This window comes from Buceros rhinoceros, unplaced genomic scaffold (assembly GCF_000710305.1).
Source record: "Buceros rhinoceros silvestris isolate BGI_N320 unplaced genomic scaffold, ASM71030v1 scaffold15600, whole genome shotgun sequence".
In the NCBI taxonomy this organism is placed as follows: Eukaryota; Metazoa; Chordata; class Aves; order Bucerotiformes; family Bucerotidae; genus Buceros; species Buceros rhinoceros.
In genome coordinates this window covers 1-18,387 of record NW_010391499.1, presented here as the reverse complement: position 1 = coordinate 18,387, position 18,387 = coordinate 1, and the positions used below count along the sequence as shown (strand labels likewise).

Below are 18,387 nucleotides of genomic sequence, written 5' to 3'. Positions count from 1 at the left end.
CAAGCACCACTGCAAAGTTTCTTATAGCAAAGGAACAAAGATGCAACAACTCATCTTACAGAAGTGACGACTCTTCTGTTATTCTGTGGAAAACCTACCACATACTAAACACTGACCAAAATTTGAAGGTAGGATTCATCTGAACTTGTTTTGTAGCTCTGCAAGATGTGATTAGCAATACTTAAGAAATAGTTACAACTTGGGGTTTATATATCTTTATGAAATAAAAGAACTTAGAGAATCGGTTTCCACAACCGTTATGGCAGAACATAAACAAAGGAGGTGGTGTGGGATGGGGTGCATACTACTATGTAATGCACACATGTCATACTGACCTTCCCTCTAGCAAAACCTTCAAATCCATCAATGACAGCAAACATTTTATGGCCTTCAGTTATGCCAACTCTCACTGCAGCCCTTACTGCAGCATTCATTCCAGCCGCAGGGGCACCAACATTTAGAACTGCCACATTAAAATTAGTCTGCAAAAGAAAAATGATATTTAATATACGCTTTAATTTCTACACCAAGGTTAATTTGTCCATCGTACGCATTTGCTAAACATTGGAATATAGGAAAAGAAACTTCAAAGCCCCTAAGCCATCCAAAACTTAATGTGAACTAGAAGACACATACACATATTTCTTCTTTTGCAGAATAACACATAGAAACAAACAGTTTAAAAAAAGAATGTTTTTAAATAAGACTTTCAGATTTTCATTTGGTTTGCAGGTTAAGTTATTTGGGTTTTTATATTCTAGCTCAGCTAGGTTCAAGAAACACAAAAATACCCTGTGTTATTCAACCAGTTTCATGTTATCAAAGCAGCAGTTTTTTTACAAAACCACCCAGAATTGCCAAGAAAAGAGTAGAAAACTGAGTCTAGCACCACAGCAGTTAGGTGTGTATAACCATGCAAAGTGCATCAGACAACACCTTTTAAATTGAAGTATAGGCCAGGTTTTTAGAGCAGCTGACAATAGTAGTAGTGAACAGGAGCACTCAGCATCCTTCACAATTCACTTTCAGATCATGGCAGTTTTCAAAGCATTTCCTAACAAATCACAGTAACTGTACTTAGGCAGAGTGTCTCCCCAAATTTCTTGATTATCACAGGTAAGCAGCTAATCTACTCAAATAGAAAAATCTGAGATATTAAATACTCATTTGTAATTTAAACCACAGGCAACCTATGAGAGAAAGTTCTATTCAAAAAGTAACATGGAATAAAAAAATATTATATAAATGTTTATTCCATGCCTATGCATTTAGTTGCTTTCCTATCAACTGTATTCTCAACAAAACATACACATCTGAATGGATGGAAGCATTACAGACTGGAGAACACAAGTAGACACAATCACACAATCTAGCTACAAAATACTATTAAAGACATCCAGTTTTGTTACAACGGTCTCCGCTAAAATCACAACTATTTTCAAACAAAACAAAAAACCTAAACAGTTGTTAGGTAATGACAAAGGAATCTCTTCCACTTGAAAACAAAACAAAATGACAAAAAAAAAAAAGGAGATCCAAACCAGAATGTATGTGGTTTCTCTGCCATGATCTGGCACAATCACAGCACTGTAGAAAAATGCAAAGGGAACACAAGCAACAAAATATGTATGTGTGTAGCAACACTGCTGGAGCACAGCATTCAGTAGGCTCTAGGGATCTGATCAGTTCAGCCTTTTCCTCAGTGCCTGTGACATGCACATTTCATGTACTTTTTAATTCCCATTTGGCTAGCGTGGTCAAATCCAAGTAGTTAATGATTACAAGCAGCCTACATTTCCTTCTAATGCCAACCATCACAGCCAGATATGGCAAAACTATTTCAAAACAAAACAATGCTAACAGTCCCAAATTTGCATTGGTATGCCAAAAAAAAAACCCCAACAAAAAACCAAAACCCCATCAGACACATGATCTGGCAAAGCAGTGTTGAATATCCACTTAAAAAATCCTGAATTCTTTGATCTCTTGACTTTCAAACTTAGGTCCTTATGTCTGGAAAAAAAAAATTTACCATTTTGGCAGGTATATTTCTAATAACTTTGGCCTATATACTTACATTTACCCATGATTAGGCAAAAGTAGAAGTTATTTTATTGCCGTGTCCTTGAAAGCTTCTACTATAACTTTTGACCAAGTTTCCTTCACTGTGTGAAGTTTCCGATGACATATTACACAGTAATTTTTGTCAACTAAAATGGCTCACTGTGATTATGTTACTTGTTGTCTCCAGAATTTCTGAACAGATGTCAGCTATTCAAATGAATTTTTCCTGTTTTCAGTGCAATTCTTCCCCATAATAATATTGAGAAGATACTACTCATCACTACTCAAAAATACTTAATTGGAATAACAAAAAAATCAAAAAACCGTAATAGTAACATAATCATGCAAATACAGTAAGCAATCATCATTAAAAAGGAATTAGTGAGGTGACATAGTCACCAACTATGGTCAGATCCAGAATTATTCAGTAAACCATTACTGATAATAAAAACATCCTGTCTGAAATCCGTTTGTGCATAGCATTTAGCATCTGCATCTTAATAAATGCAAATTTCCTCTTATACAGAACTTACAAACTACAAAGAAAAGAAGAACTTTGTGTCCACTGCTGTGTTATACAGTGACTTATTAGATCCGGTAAATGTGAAGCATCTGTCTTCCAGCCCCTGAATTCCTCAACTTACCCCTGTTCTTGAGCAGTTTTGCCCTTGAAAAGGAAGGGCTAGAATTCTTTTATACTGAATCCCAGTTTTATGCCAAGATTTTTAGACCCTTAATCATGATCACGTCACCTTTCCTTTTCCCCATGTTAAACAGCAGAGGGCATAAAAGTAACTACTGGGACCAGACACTATAGCAATTGGGACCAGACATATATCTAAGACAGAAAGAAAGTGTCTAGCAGGAAATTTTCTAGTCCAAATGGTATTTAACTTTGAAAAAATATTAGTTATTATTAGAATAAAGTTGTGTGTTGCAAGCATCTTTCTGCCATTATAATATTTAACTAATTTTATAAAATATCCTGTGGCATAGGTTTGAAGAGAATATTAAGGCAGGGTGAGGGGGAGAAAAGAATATTATTAAGATACCCCAAAAGCAGACATGCATTGCATATTCAAAAAAAAACCCCCTACCTTTGGAAGCTCAGCATCTGGTTTTTTGTGTGACAGTAATTTGTAGGTGTTAAGGTTGTTTTCAAAGCTCCTAAATAAATAAGACGACAAATAAGATAAGATAAATAAATTAGTAAATTTTTCAACTCACAGTTGTTTTTTAGAAACACTTGAATTTTTCAGAAACTTTTAAAAATGGGTATGTAAAATTAGCAGCAAAGTTTTACAAATGCCAAATACAATAAAGACTGGAAATGAGAGAACAGTGGAAAATACTGAATCTTGTATGATAATAGTGAGAAAATACAAAATAACTACATATCTGGCAAGTTATTTTTATCGATTGGGAATAAAGCACTTTATTATCCAATGACTTGAAACAGAAAATACTTTGTTGACACACTGAAGTGCAGAGTGTCTCCCTCCAACATTACTGTTGGAAAACTACCAGCCTCTTACAAACAAGCTCCCGAGATTGGCCTCAAAATCTTGAGTAAACAAACTACGGTTCATACAGCACAGCAGCTCTTTTCTTTGTGACTTGTTAGCCTGGTATCAGCCCCTACACTGACACAGTACTGAAGTACCGATTTGCATGTTTTTGTGCAGTAAGAATTTAAATTATTCTATTTAAGCAACTCTTCTTCTGTCTGTTCTTCTTAAATACATAAAAACATATGGATATTAAATCATTTAAAATAAAATGTCAAGTGCCAGCAGAACAGCAATCCATTCAACTTTTCTAGAGTAAATAAATTGATATAAGCTGTTAGCCATACCTTCCACGAAGCCTCACAGCCTCAAGGAATCTTCCCTCATCCATGGCTTTCTGGACTTCTTGAGTCTTGAAAAAACAAGTTGATTACTCAATATGTTTAAAAAACACAGGAAGTTGATTATTTCATATATTCCATTAAATAGATCGTTCTGAAACAGCTTTCCAAAGTGAAAAATGAAATATTGACATTTCATTAATCGATGAGCTACCTCTTATCATAGCATAAATTACAGTGGAAAGGAGAACAAACTAGAAGCAGACACCTAAAGCCTTCCCAGGACAAAACAAAAAAACAACAACAACAAAAAAAATCAATGCATCTATTTTGCAGCTTCTTCTTTCACTTTAAGCTGAACAGTTTTAATGCACCTGACCGTGGTGTATGACATGCAAGTGGATGCAAGCATCTGAAGAATTTGTTGTAGCAATAAAACCAGAATATCTGAGATGAAATTTTAACACAAATTAAACATACATACATTTCTTACTTGTTGGTAGTTCGCAAATAATAACACAGAGAACACGCAGAAAGATCACTATTCTCAAATGTGGGAAAGTGCTGCACACATTCCCATCAGTGTTTTAATGAAAACAGACAATTATTTTACACAGTGGTCTGTTGTAGTTAATGAATAACTATAAATTGGCTTTTTGCCAGAAACTCACCATCTGCACACACTCCATCAAAGGCAGACGGACAGCCTGGTTTCCAGACAGGGACACAACACAGGCAGGGGTAGCTGGAGTGGCTTCTAAAAGGGCAAGCACAGCTTCCACACCCATACGACTTGCCTGAAAATAGACAATGTTTGAGCGTTCAAACAAGCACTTAAAAGCGCTAGGCTTCCAGTCACAGAAATGGTGATGACTTCTCTGTAAAACAAGCTGAAACCGATTATTTCTTGGTAGGTGAAAACGTCCCAGGCTGTTTAATACCTTTAAGTATGGACAACTGTGTCTACAGTTTTGCCTTTTTAATCCTAATATAGATTTCTTTACATAAAGTGCTTTACTATTCTGAATTTGAGCTATTCAGACAGTTGATGAGAGGTAATAATTGGATTTATCAAGTTAACTAGGTAAAGAACTATCCCACTCCCAAATAAACAATCAAAATGTAGTTGTACTACATAGTGCCATGAGTAATTTTAGGTTCACTCACCAAAATTCTGTCAAAAGCTGAAGGAGTTCCACCTCTTTGCACATGACCCAAGATAGTTACTCGGGTGTCAAAACCGAGCCGCTGAACCACAAGCTGCAAAGAATTTAAAAATATAGTGGTTTTATCATCATCATCATTTGCTAAATGCATACGTGTTAGCATTACTCTGCTTTATGTGCTATTGCAATGATAAAACTCTACATATATGTCCTGGTTTGAGCTAGAACAGCACTAATTCTGTTCAGTGATTTTACTTTTCAGCTCAGTCTCTTCTGAGTTACTGCGCCTGCTGAAGCTAATGGCTTACTTTTGGACAGTGTCTGTTTCTAATGTGAAAATGCTCGATGTTTATAGTTACTACTAAGGACTAGTATGCAGAAAGCATACTTCTTTGCCTGTATTTGCTCCTATGGAGACCATGGTCACTGCTAATTTTATATACCCAGTTTGGAGTGCATTTAGTGGCTGCACCTGTGGAAAGGGAGGTGGGGCAGATGAACCCAAAATGACCAGGTTCACTCACCAAAATTCTGTCAAAAGCTGAAGGAGTTCCACCTCTTTGCACATGACCCAAGATAGTTACTCGGGTGTCAAAACCGAGCCGCTGAACCACAAGCTGCAAAGAATTTAAAAATATAGTGGTTTTATCATCATCATCATTTGCTAAATGCATACGTGTTAGCATTACTCTGCTTTATGTGCTATTGCAATGATAAAACTCTACATATATGTCCTGGTTTGAGCTAGAACAGCACTAATTCTGTTCAGTGATTTTACTTTTCAGCTCAGTCTCTTCTGAGTTACTGCGCCTGCTGAAGCTAATGGCTTACTTTTGGACAGTGTCTGTTTCTAATGTGAAAATGCTCGATGTTTATAGTTACTACTAAGGACTAGTATGCAGAAAGCATACTTCTTTGCCTGTATTTGCTCCTATGGAGACCATGGTCACTGCTAATTTTATATACCCAGTTTGGAGTGCATTTAGTGGCTGCACCTGTGGAAAGGCAGATGGGACAGATGACCCTAAACTGACCAACAAGGTATTTCGTTCCATTCCATATATGTCCTCTTTGGTATAAAGCTGAGGGATCACAAGGATCAACTTCATTTTATTATTATTTTGATTAAAGATGCTTTAGTTTTCTTTTCCAATCCATTAAGTCTCTCTCCCTTATGCCCTTTCTCTTCCTCTTTGGGAAGAGGGAAGGGTTAACAGAGAGCGTCTGCCATTTGTCTAGGGGCTGGCCCAGCCCTAATCCTTGACAATACACTATACATTAGTGTGTCAACAGTAATGAAAATACTATAAAAGTTAAGCCAGTCTTTAATCCTAACCTAGAACTAAACTCCAGCTTCCCAATCCATTGGAGCATTTTATTAAACAATGTCAAAACAGTGGCTTAGATTGCAACACTTTATCTGCAGGTACAATGGCTTCACTATGCACAGACCTCAGCCTTATAAAAACAGGTCTAAATACTATAATTAGCATCCTTGGAAGAAGTTCAGTTACAGTGTTTTATTCACTCCATGTTTCATCTACATGACAGATTCTTAATAAAACTTCAGTGAAGATGACTTTTAACCTTAACTGACAAGGCTTTTAAGATCTGCAGGAAGAATTGTAATAATAAAATATACCATTCAGTTTGACTTTCCATTTCCTCTGTTACATACCAAACCTAAGTCACAGAAAGACATGTTTTATTAATACATCTTCAGTGACCATGTAAGGTTACAAGTAAGTAATGGATACCATAAAGAAGAAAAAAAATTGAGTAAGTTATTTACAAAATGTTCTATCCCTGGCATTTATGGTTTTTGAACATTTTAACTGCCTGTAATTTGTAGCAAGCAAGTAATATTCCCCCATAAATGCTCAGTAGCTATCTGCTGTATGTGCATTTAACGCTGCTTGGTGCTAAATCTTACTTTGTTAAACTGCAATTCTGAATTAAGAGTCAAAGATTACTCGCAAACTGACAGCTATGGAAAACAAAGCTTCATCGTCACAGGACAGATATACTCCAGGTAAAGTCAGTGTCAAAGCTCCTTCCTGTCAATGACTACTTTTCAAGTTATTTCCTAATGGACCCTTTCTGAGAAAAGCAGAATAATTTTAGCTCACAAGTTTTTCTTAATCTGAGACACCAATGAAATTTTTGGCAAAGCAACCATTTAGAAAAAAGTGACAAGATATTGTCTAAACTAAACAGTATTATTTCACTGTAAGTTTATTAATTTTTTTTTAAATTTATATGAAATATGAAGTAAAACAGGATTATGATTACTGATGTGAGCTGATTTCAGACTATCAATCCATGAAGTAGGTTTTTTGGACTGTTGTCTTACATCACAAGGAGCAAAGGTTCTAATTAACAGCCACTGAAATGATTCTCCCTGAGTGGACTATAGATTCAGTTAATAAAGCACAAATACAAAACACAACCAGCAAACTGTGTGATAAGCTACTTTACAGAAATGTTATTGTCAGTAACAAGCCCCATCTTAAGAACAAAACAGAAAGTGTATCACAGGGATGTGGATACTTACATCCTTAACCTTCTCTGACGTTATAGGTTTGTTGTGGCAATCAATAGCTCCTTCAGCTACAATAATAATATTCAGCCTTTTCTTTCGCGCACGATTCTATAATAAATTAAAAGCACATCCATACAGTAGAAAAACCCGAAAGAAATAAGCAGCGCAATTTTATAACCAATTGCTATAAACAAATCTGCATTGAGGAATTTGAGAAAATATACTTGGTCAGAGATCTCACACATTTTATCTTCATACAGGTCTTTTCATTGATGAAGTGAAATGTCTAATATCGAATTAATGCGGAAAGGTACACACACTGCTTATACAGGAATAGTTTTACGTACTCCCTAGAATAGATCATATAATTCTTCAAAACAGCAGCAGAACGCAGGAAAAGAACTGTTTAAGATCAAATAGCACTACCTGTTAACACCAGAAGCAAAAACCTGCTGAAAGTCCTAATCACATTTTTGAATCACTGTTTTCAAACCAATGCCTGCAAACACTTCAGACTTTGCACGTCCCAGAAATCCCAAACACAGTAATAGACTACCTCTGAAAGCTTCACACACATTGAATCTTCCCATCCTTCTTCTGGTGGATATTCAGGAATAAATACCCAATCTGCGCCACAGGCTAAGGCACTAACAAGAGCTAGATACCTAATAAACATAACAAATTATTAGTCATTTATGGTTCAGATTTCTCAATCTTTCATAATTATATCTGTATGAGACACGAACTGCTGAAGAGAATACATACCCACAATGTCTCCCCATAACCTCCAGAACAAATGTCCTCTGATGGCTGTGAAAATAAGGAAACAAATTAATCCTGCAACTCAAACATCCAGTCCAACTTCTTGAAATCAGAACCCGGTATCAGGAAATAGCCTGTGTTTACCGTGCTTAACAAACACAGAACTTGTTAGCTGCATTAAACAATATATTTAAAATTACTATCTTCCAAAGTATTTTCACTACTACTTTCTTCTAAAACATGTAAGGGCAATTAGGAGAGAAGAGGTCAACATTTACCAGAAATGCAAATGACACAGACTCATAGTTAAGAAGTGTAATGATACAACTGTATTTAAAAAAATAAATAATAATTTAATTGTTTAAGCTTTATCTAGGGAAAGTTTATATACAAACAGATGCTACTTTGTACTATTCAAGGTGTGTCTGGATCTTCTCTAGAAGAGTATGTCTGGGAAAGACTAAAAACATATTTAAAAAAACAAAGCCTGCCTCTAAAGATGATGCAGCCTCTACAATCAGATGCTTGAAGTGATGCCACAACACATCATTCCTTGGTTAAGATCCTTCAAAGATGCAGCCATAAAAGCTTTTATTCCCACTCTAGAAATACTACAAATACCAGTTACCTAACTGCTACTTAAAATTAACTTATACCCTCTACTATTGTATGGCAATAGGAAATTTACGATTTGAAGCATAAAGAATTGTGTATTTCTTACAGAGCTCTACAATATGCACAATTTACCTTTGAGCAGTGGTCATGATGGCATCCACAACTTCAATGATCCTGTGCAAGGCTGAGTCAGTACCTATGGTCATATCAGTGCCACAGAAATCATTGTCTATGGATCCAACCATTCCCACAATGTTAAGGTAAGCATATTTCTTAACAGCCTCTTCATCAATCTTTCCTGTAAAAAAGTATCCAGAGAAAGAGCTGTAAGATTACTTAAAAAAAAAAAATCTAGACACATTGTTCGAGTGTTCTACTTCCGTAAATTAAACATATCCAAACACTAAACTATCTTTTAGATATTTTAGCTAACAAGGTTAGTCAAACAAACAAAAGCCAATCAAACAATCAAACAAAAGAATCCTGCACAGAACTCCTTACAGTACAGAAGGAAACAAGAGCTTTTCAGTCCATTTCAAAGCATCAACAAATTAACTTTTGTAACCAACCTTAAAATTGACGGTTGGACTTAACAACAGCATTCAAATTGTACTCTCAGTGTATGACATGCAATGAAGAAGTAAACCGATGCAAACTGGATGTGATTATGGGCATATGTAAAGAAGCAAAACCCAGCATTAAACTTTTCAAGACTTCTGCCACACTGAAAGGCTCTGATTTCAAGATTAATAAGCAAATAGAATAGAAAAGGTCCTATTCTAAGTCTTGGTCTGTCTCCCAAGACATCAATGAAAATGCTGAATCATCCAAGAGTTCTAAAAGATCTCAAGGATGAAATACCTCAGCTGCTTAAGAGCTCAAAACTACCTTAGCATCTGTAAACGTAATGCCAGATTTTTAATATAGCATTCAAGAACTAGACATCAATGTTCTTAATGTCTACACTGGAGAAAATAGTAGAAATCATAAAGAAAAATCTAACTAATGTCCACAAAGATAAACACCATATTCTGAAGAAGAATCAAACTGTTTTCTAGGAATGTATACCATACATTACAAACCTCTTCTAGAGTTCCAAAGGTGACTTAACAACCACATGAATAAGGGCTATTGGTTGACTTATTCTACTTAGATTTCCAAAAACCCATTGATGAGGTCTGTCACCAAAGGATTTTGAGGAAACTAAGTAGCCACAGCATAAGATAGAAGGGTTTTGCATAGAATAAACAATGTGAAACAGAGGGTAATAAATAAGAAACACAGGGCAGTAGTAAATGCAAGTTCTTGCATCTGAGGAAGGTAACCAATGGAGTTCTACAGGGATCTGCGCTGCTCACTCTCAGCAATAACCTAGAAAAGGGAATGAGCAGTAAGGTGCCACTTTACTATCAACCTGAATTATTCGGGTTCTAAAAGTATGGAGTGTCTGAGAAGAAATGAAGAAGAGTAGCAAGTCACAGTGAGCAGTAAAGTATCAGATGGAAGTCACTGCAGATAAATGTAAACTAATATGAATGAAAAATGTACCCTAACATCACAAACAAGATAATGCTATTTTCAGCATAATAATATAATGTTTCGTTGTTTTCATTAATGTATCAGCTTCAATGCTCAACAGCAGTCAAAAAATCAAAACATTAGAAAATATTAGGAAAAGAACAGAGAACAAAACAAAGATCATTATACTACTGTGTACATCCATGGTTTGCCCTCATCTTGAATACTGGGCGCAGTTGTGGTCCTCCCCACCTCAAAAAGGACATGGTAGAACTGGAAAAGGTTCAGAGAAGGGCAACAAAGATGATCAAAGATATAGAACTTACATATAAGGAACAACTAAGCAAACTAGGACTCTTCCATCTAGAAAAAGAGATGATGAAGGGAAAAGAAGACAGCTGTAAAATCTCAAGTGGCATGCAGAGAGGAAGCAGAATTGATCATTCACTGTTCTAACACAAAAATTACAGGACATCAAATGATACTAGAGGCCAGCAGGATCAAAATAAACAGAAGATTCTTCCCAGTCTTCACCATTCAGTGAAGCTGTAGACCTCCTTGCTACACGATGTTTTCAGCTAAAATCTGTATGTTTTCAATGAGGCTGTATACATTCATGGAAGAGAAATTAATTAAGGACTGCTAACGGCACCTGGTTCATGAAGTCCTGAAGGTAGAAATGGATTGAACCTATCAGAATATGTATGTATTATGAATAACACATAGCATCAACTAGCATTCTTTAGTCTCATTCTGTTCTGTAACTCTTCTCTCTACATTTTCTGGGAAGCTATCAAAGACAACTACTGGGCTGGATGCACTTTTAGCAACAGCCACAATGTTCCGATCTTAAAAAACTAGTGACGTATAGCAGTAAAGCATCATAATTTATTAACAACCAAGTGTGTAGCTTGTTTCAGGAAAGGAATTATCATCTCAGTTTGAATGAGGGAAAAGGGCTTTTCAAGGAGAAGTTTGAAGTTCAGATGCTAAAAATTATTCATAACGAGGGAAAAAAGCCATAAAAATTGCTGCCCGGTAACTTATTTTACCTTTTTGAACCTTTATGGTATACAAGACAGGAAATACAGAAATAAAAAATTATTACTTATGAAGACCTGTGTAATTTTCTAGAATACATGCAATGGATTTTTGAACTTCAGTAGTATCTTCTGGATATAGTTTGTGTATGTATAGTAGCGTACAAAACTTCCCTCAAGATTGGACTAGAGATGTAGAGGATCCCAACTCAAGCTTACCTTTCTGTGCCAGTTCTTCTAAAAGTCCACTCCATTCTTCACGGAACAGATTGGCCCCAGTTAAGCTACCATCTCCACCAATCACACAAAGATTAGTGATTCCTCTCTGAACCAAGTTGTAGGCTGCCTGCAGGCGGCCCTCCCGGGTACGAAAGGATTTGCAGCGTGCACTACCAATAACTGTACCTCCCTGGAAAAAGGGAGTATAACAGTTTTCATTTATAATCCAGTATTTTACTGTATATTTTTAAGACAGTTTAATGATGGTCAGTTTGTAGCATCACCTCTATCTTAATTTTATAGTCAGTAAAAAGTAACGAAAAACAAAGAATTATCATCACCTGTGGGAAACTGTTCTCACGAGCAGATACACATACTAGAGAAAAGGGAAAAAATACTCCAAAATGACTGATGAAGAGCTACTCTTGAAGGAAAACGTTAAATGATTTGGGATTAATTTCAGTAGCATTCAAAAAATTTATCTAATTCTTACTTACATGTGATGACAAGAATAAAAGTAATCCAATACTAAGTAGTTAAGTATTTAGATTAATTTGCTTCAGAGTGACATTTTTCCCCTTAATATCATGAATATATAAACAATAACAGAAAAGATGTAGTCCCAAACTTCAAAATTAGCATTTATTGTCATTCTACAGAATTATGAAAAAACTGTATCCACAGTTAGTGCCTTACAGATCAGACTAACGTTAAATTTTCTTGTTTTAACAATTATCTGCTGTATTTAAATCATAAAGTATGATTTAAAGAACTTCCTCCAGAAATGGAAGTCATTACTTTCAAAAAAAGACTGAAGACCCCGTCACCGAAAATTGCTGGCCATCTTGCTGAAAACAAGTTATTTACAAATATTCCGTGTTTATGTTGTTCAGTCACTCAAGTCTAACTTTTGCTTTATTTCTTGTCACAGTGAAAAATAAAATCAGTTAAGATTGCAACCTCTTTCTTTTTTCGTGCAATCAAATGTGAATGATCACCTCACTTTTACACACACATTTCTGTCACTTTAACTTGTAATAAGTCAGTCATGCCAATCTAAATTTCGCTTCAAATCTGCAGAGGCTGTACTGATATGATTTGCCCTATCAATAGGTGTTTCAGCTCTTAAGCCAGTCCTAGGCACTATTTTATTGTCTGCACTGCAATACGCAGCAGCTGCTAGGGGAAGAAAAAAAGTGGAATAGAAGTTCAGCTTTCTCCACAGACAGATTAAGTAGTAGCGTACACATGGAGATGTTCTAAAAATAACAATCGTGTAAAAAACATATCCAAACTACATACTTTCATACTTAAAAAGCCATAGTTGTAACTGGAAAAGAGACTATGTTTTCGAAACAATGTAATATAACTTGTCCTAATTAAACAGATATACACCTTGGGCTGAAAAATATTTTATCATAACCACGAAACACACTCTTCAAGACGTATCCTCAGCTTCACCGTTGGTCTGTTGAATCCCTAGCAATCAAGCTGAAGTGTTGTTTTTATTGTATGTATGCTATACACATGTACAAGATGCTTACATCCCACTCCTGCCTATGATTCTGTGTGCCTTGGCCATGGCATCTCAATTTTCTCTTGATCATATGATGTCTGGTTAATGCTTTTAGTCATATGGTATAGTTTTAGATAGCACTGCGAGGAGCACAGAGTTGGACTCAATGATCCTTATCAGTCCCTTCCAACTTCAGATATTCTATGATTACAGATTCTACAAAATAGACAGCAGATTCAAAAAAAAAAAAAACAACCAAAAAAACCAAACATACATGGACAAAATATCTCACAGTATTCCACAGTATTTGTCTGTTTGGTTTTCTTTTTTTTTTTTTTAAAAAAGTCTATTTTCCTCTATGCTAACTGCTTTATGTTTCCTGTATTAGCTTTAAAGAAAGCTCCAAAGAAACCCACGCTTCACCTGGAGGTGAAAGCTTGCCAAGCATTAAGGCCTCTTTGCCAAACACAGCATCTGCTCTGGAAGAGGTAACAACATTACCATGCTGAGGAAAAGCATAAGGAGATCCAAATAGCCACCTTGCAGAAAGTTGCAATAAAAACATACAGGCAAAGTCACTGGTATATCTGAGCTCTGGAGAACTGCACTGTAATTACACCCATTACCATAATTCTAAATCCACTTACAGAGGAAGCCAACAGGGTTTCATAAGAAAACACTTGCCTTACAAAACCCAGTTGTTTCATATTTTCGACCTATAATGTCCTTTTTATTAAATATAGGCTTGTCAATATGGCTTTAGGAGACTAATAACATGTAATGCTGAAATCTAAGACAAAGGTTGTCAAGATTATTTCTGTGCTCCAAATGCAAGACCACAGAGAGATATTTAGAAAGCTTCAAACATCCATACTGTAAACATCAGGCTCTGTTAAAAGTGGCATGTGATGGTCACTCAGTCATCACAGAATTTGAATCCATAATTAGTGGTTGCCTGGGTACAGAATTTTGGTTCCCAATTTAGAGAGAGAAGGTTTGGGTCCTACCCCTACCCCCACCCCCTATGACTTACCACTTGCAAGATACTTGAAACACTTTCCCATGAAACTTCTACAATATTATCACCTCCATCAACCATTCCCTGGTAACCCTGAAAGAGAAAAAGTCTGATTCAGAAGTCTGACTTGAAAAATTATGTAACATTTTCACTGAAGTAATACTCACCTTGTGTATTTTAATGCAACTTTAAGTAATTAAAAACACTGAATAAAAAAATAGTCAATTTAAATGAAACAACATTCAAGCAGGTATCACATTAGGGTGAAAAAAGCCTACCAAAACCTATTCCTAAAAGATCCGTTCCAAAGACAACTTCAAGATAAAGTAATACTTTACACAGATTACACAGCTTATAAACTAGAATGACAAGATGTTTCTCCTTTCTTAGAAATATTCAGTCAATTTTTAAAAACCACAAAGACAGAAGAACTTCGAAAAGCATTATAAAATATGCTTCCTAAAAAAATAGTCTCAGCCTGAGGTCACGATCTTGGGGAAAAAAAAAAAAAAAAAAAAAAAAAAAAATCTACACTTTTCCCCCCAAGGTAGGTATAAACAAAATAAAACAAAGAGCAACACCAAGAAGTCTTCATAAACAAAGAAGAAACCAAGTCACATGATCTTCATTCTTTTTTGGAGGCAGTCACATGATAAATACATGAAAGAAATTCAGTAGAAAAAAATTTTTTTTTCTTTTAAGAAATCCTTAACACTTTTACTCAAGTGGTTTCCAGAAACCAACGCATGCTATAATATGGAAAGAACTACACTTAGCTGAATGAAGGAAAACTATCCAGTCAGCAGCTGAAGGGTTTTGTTATGTCTGGCTTTATTAACTCTCTGCGTAAATACTAGCAGAAATATAGTAAAAATTACAGATTCTTTCCCATTAGGTGATATTGTGAACAGTGATTTTTAAAAAAAAAAAAAAAAAAAAAAAAAAAAAAAAAAGTTCTAACCTGATGGGGGGTTGAGGGCTAAGAGGGTCTGTGCTTACTTCTCAGGGATCCTGAAGGAGTAATTAGGAAAAAAAAAAAAAAAAAAAGAAAATACAGCAAAGTTCTAACCTGGAAAAACCTAACTGATACAGACACCAGAATAAAACTGGAGCTACCATTCAACTACTTGACTTTTTTTTTTTTTTTTTAAATCCAAAGGGAAAACAAAACATGCTAGGTTAAAGAAACCAAACAGAAAACCACTGAACCAAAATAAACATGACAATGTTTATGTCTCCATTTTTAGATTATGTGTACCTACGGAAAATCATGCTGAGGAATAACTAGTTAACCTTTCTTCTGTGTGTAGTTCTCACAAGACTCTACATACTTAGGTTTAGAGTTTTCAGGAATAAATCAGGTGGAACTAGAACAGAAGGGAGTTTAGGTTTAGAATACAGCAAAACTGACATTACGAACTGAAGACACACACTTGGGCACTATCCAGAGTATATGTAGATTTTATCCAGCAAGCAGTAACTTGGAAATGCACCAAGCCAACACTGGCTTAAGAAGCTATATATGTTACATGAATACTGTATCATACTTGGGATCCCTCGCTAGCACAATAGGACGAGAATATAAAGATAACTTGGACTCAGCAAAAGCACAAGTTACTCAAATTAAGCTTTCTAGGATCCTCATACAGATTCCAAAGCAAAAGCGTAAGAGTTTCTGCTCAATGGAAAATGACTTAGGGCTCTAATTTCTGTTATTCAACAGGTATTTTGTACACCTTCCAGATAACTTCAGTATGTATGCGCATAAGGACTTGAAGCTAAGATACTGTTTTCACAATTCCTTCAAAATCAGAGCAAGCTGGAAAAGAAATAGTTTGCTCTACACGTAAACTTTAAAAAAAAAATTCTCTCTCAGTTAAAGCACAAAGATCTTCAGAAACAACCATTCCAGTGGATGCAGCTGAGCTTGATGAAGGCTAATAAGGTGCTGAGTTAACTTACCACAGGTTTCCAATGCTCCCTATATCACTCAGTTATGGACTAAATACTTTTCCTGTCAGTGTTCCTATTGGCAACTACAGAACACAAAGATTCATAGGCAACAAATCTCAAAAGAACGGTGTGAATGTTACATCCTAACTCTGTCTGTAACACTGACTAGTGTAATCTGCACTACAAGCTGGCAAAACATCGACAGTTCACGTATTTGTTCCAATCATTCATTTTACTTTAGAGGAAAAATAAAAGAAAGTGCACCCAAAGAAGTATTATATACGGTAAATATATACATAGCATAAGGCTTATGTATGAAAATTCCCAATTCGTATTTTATTAGCAAATATAAAGCACAGGGAAAAGCAAACGGTTTTGAACTACTATTTGAAATGGTAAGATCTGAAACTCCTTATAGCTACACTAATGATGAGGCATAACTGACTCCTGCACCACAGATCTTGAAAATCGGAAGAACCCATGCGTTCTGGTCAGGAGCCCACACCAATTCTATTTCCTCTGTGTAGACAAGCAAGAAGAGGGGCTGCATTAACAACTCCTCCCACTACAAGGTAAGGACAGGGAGCTTTTGGAACAGGCCTGATCCATTTTAACTGTTACACTGGCAAGCAAAACTGAGTTAGGAAAAAACAAGTTCTGTATGGAAGTTAGCTCTGATCACTGTAGACAGAATTTCCACACTGTTCTTCCAACCCATTGAGAGATACAAAAAACATAGAATTAAAACAGCTTTCTAAAAAAGCTATAGGGGAAAAAAAGATGACTAATTATAACTGAAGTATTAATAATAATCATGATTTCCATTTATTGTTCTAGTCATTTAAACACTAATGCTAACTTGAGGATGGGGCAATCCATTTTAAAGGTGGAATTCAACTTGAAACATTTTATCTAATAGTTTAACACTTCACAATCTGGTTGCTGAAAACTACTGGCAGATGTGAATACAGACCTTGGTAAAACAGGGCTGGGAACCTGCTGATTTACATTAAAAAAAAGACGAAACCTTACTGAGATTCTCTAAATGAAACCTTACTGAGATTGTAAAACTATGGGCAAAAATGGAAAAAAGTAAACTGTCAAAAATACAGCAAGCACTATACTTGAAGACCAGCCCCATTTTAAGCTTATTCCTTCCTCTACCCAAAATCTGAACATTTAAAGGTGAACAAGAGGATACGTCTGTGGGTTGTAGGTTCACAGGGCACATACATATACACTGTAACTCCTGGAGAGAGTGGAAAAAGACACCGAACCTTTCTTAAAAACAAAAGCTTTTCAGAAAGAACAAGCCATCTTCTGATGTGTTACACACGAGATGTTCTGGGCTTTAACAGTTAATTTAAGTTTATTTACTGGGCTTTTTAAGCTATTGCTTGACATCGTAAAATACCAGCATCACGGAGTGCACAAACCACCACGTAGAAGACAGGAAGTTTTCCTCACAGAAATCCATGACTGCCGTACCATTGCAATTCCATTGTTGACCTCTTGAGAAAAAGACTCTTAATCAATATGAAGAATCTAAAAGTTCCATAGCTTAGTAGTAAGAGCACGCATCCACTGGGAACTATGTGCTTCAATCCTGGAAAAAGGGCAGGTTATTTGTATAAATATTTAGGACCTCAGTTTTTAAAATGAATTGCCGTAAACGAAAGGCATCACTTTTTCTTCTCATTCTTAATAAAAAAGACAAACAACCACCAAAAAACCCTATATCACTTCTGATTAGTGAAAAATTTAAACTAGCCTCCTAGAGTAGCCTGGTACTTTTACATGCACTTCCATCTCCTCAATTTTCATAGCATGAGTGAAGTAAGTCCACAGGTTTTCAAGTTTTAATTCAGGCTGGGGTAGATTTGAGGAACGATGTAATCCTAGTCAGTGAGGGTGACTACAGACTGTTTAGATACTAAAATTAAATACTAAAAGATGTTAAAATGAGTAAAACATGAAACCAGGGCAATTGTATAAAGCAAGCATTTTTCCATTAATTTACAGCAAAAGTTTTAAATGTGCTAATTTCAGTGAATTAAGATATAAGAGTTTAATTTTATAGCTATAAAATTATACTTTTATTGTATTTTTATATTACATTTTATAT

The 18,387-nt window shown here is 35.6% G+C and overlaps 1 protein-coding gene across 1 annotated transcript in view; it reads right to left on the bottom strand.

Moving 5' to 3' along the window:
- The window catches only part of PFKP (phosphofructokinase, platelet), a 31,487-nt gene extending 17,073 nt beyond the window's left edge, over window positions 1-14,414 (bottom strand). The window contains exons 1-11 of the mRNA XM_010142043.1: window positions 14,325-14,414; window positions 11,776-11,965; window positions 9,131-9,296; window positions 8,387-8,431; window positions 8,178-8,286; window positions 7,634-7,729; window positions 5,604-5,696; window positions 4,585-4,710; window positions 3,920-3,984; window positions 3,162-3,231; window positions 336-482 (exon numbers count right to left, since the gene is read on the bottom strand). Of these exons, the coding sequence (XP_010140345.1) occupies window positions 336-482; window positions 3,162-3,231; window positions 3,920-3,984; window positions 4,585-4,710; window positions 5,604-5,696; window positions 7,634-7,729; window positions 8,178-8,286; window positions 8,387-8,431; window positions 9,131-9,296; window positions 11,776-11,965; window positions 14,325-14,390 (1,173 nt within the window). The 5' untranslated portion in view covers window positions 14,391-14,414. The remainder of the gene's footprint in view (window positions 1-335; window positions 483-3,161; window positions 3,232-3,919; window positions 3,985-4,584; window positions 4,711-5,603; window positions 5,697-7,633; window positions 7,730-8,177; window positions 8,287-8,386; window positions 8,432-9,130; window positions 9,297-11,775; window positions 11,966-14,324) is intronic.
- Between the last annotated feature and the right edge of the window lie 3,973 nt (window positions 14,415-18,387).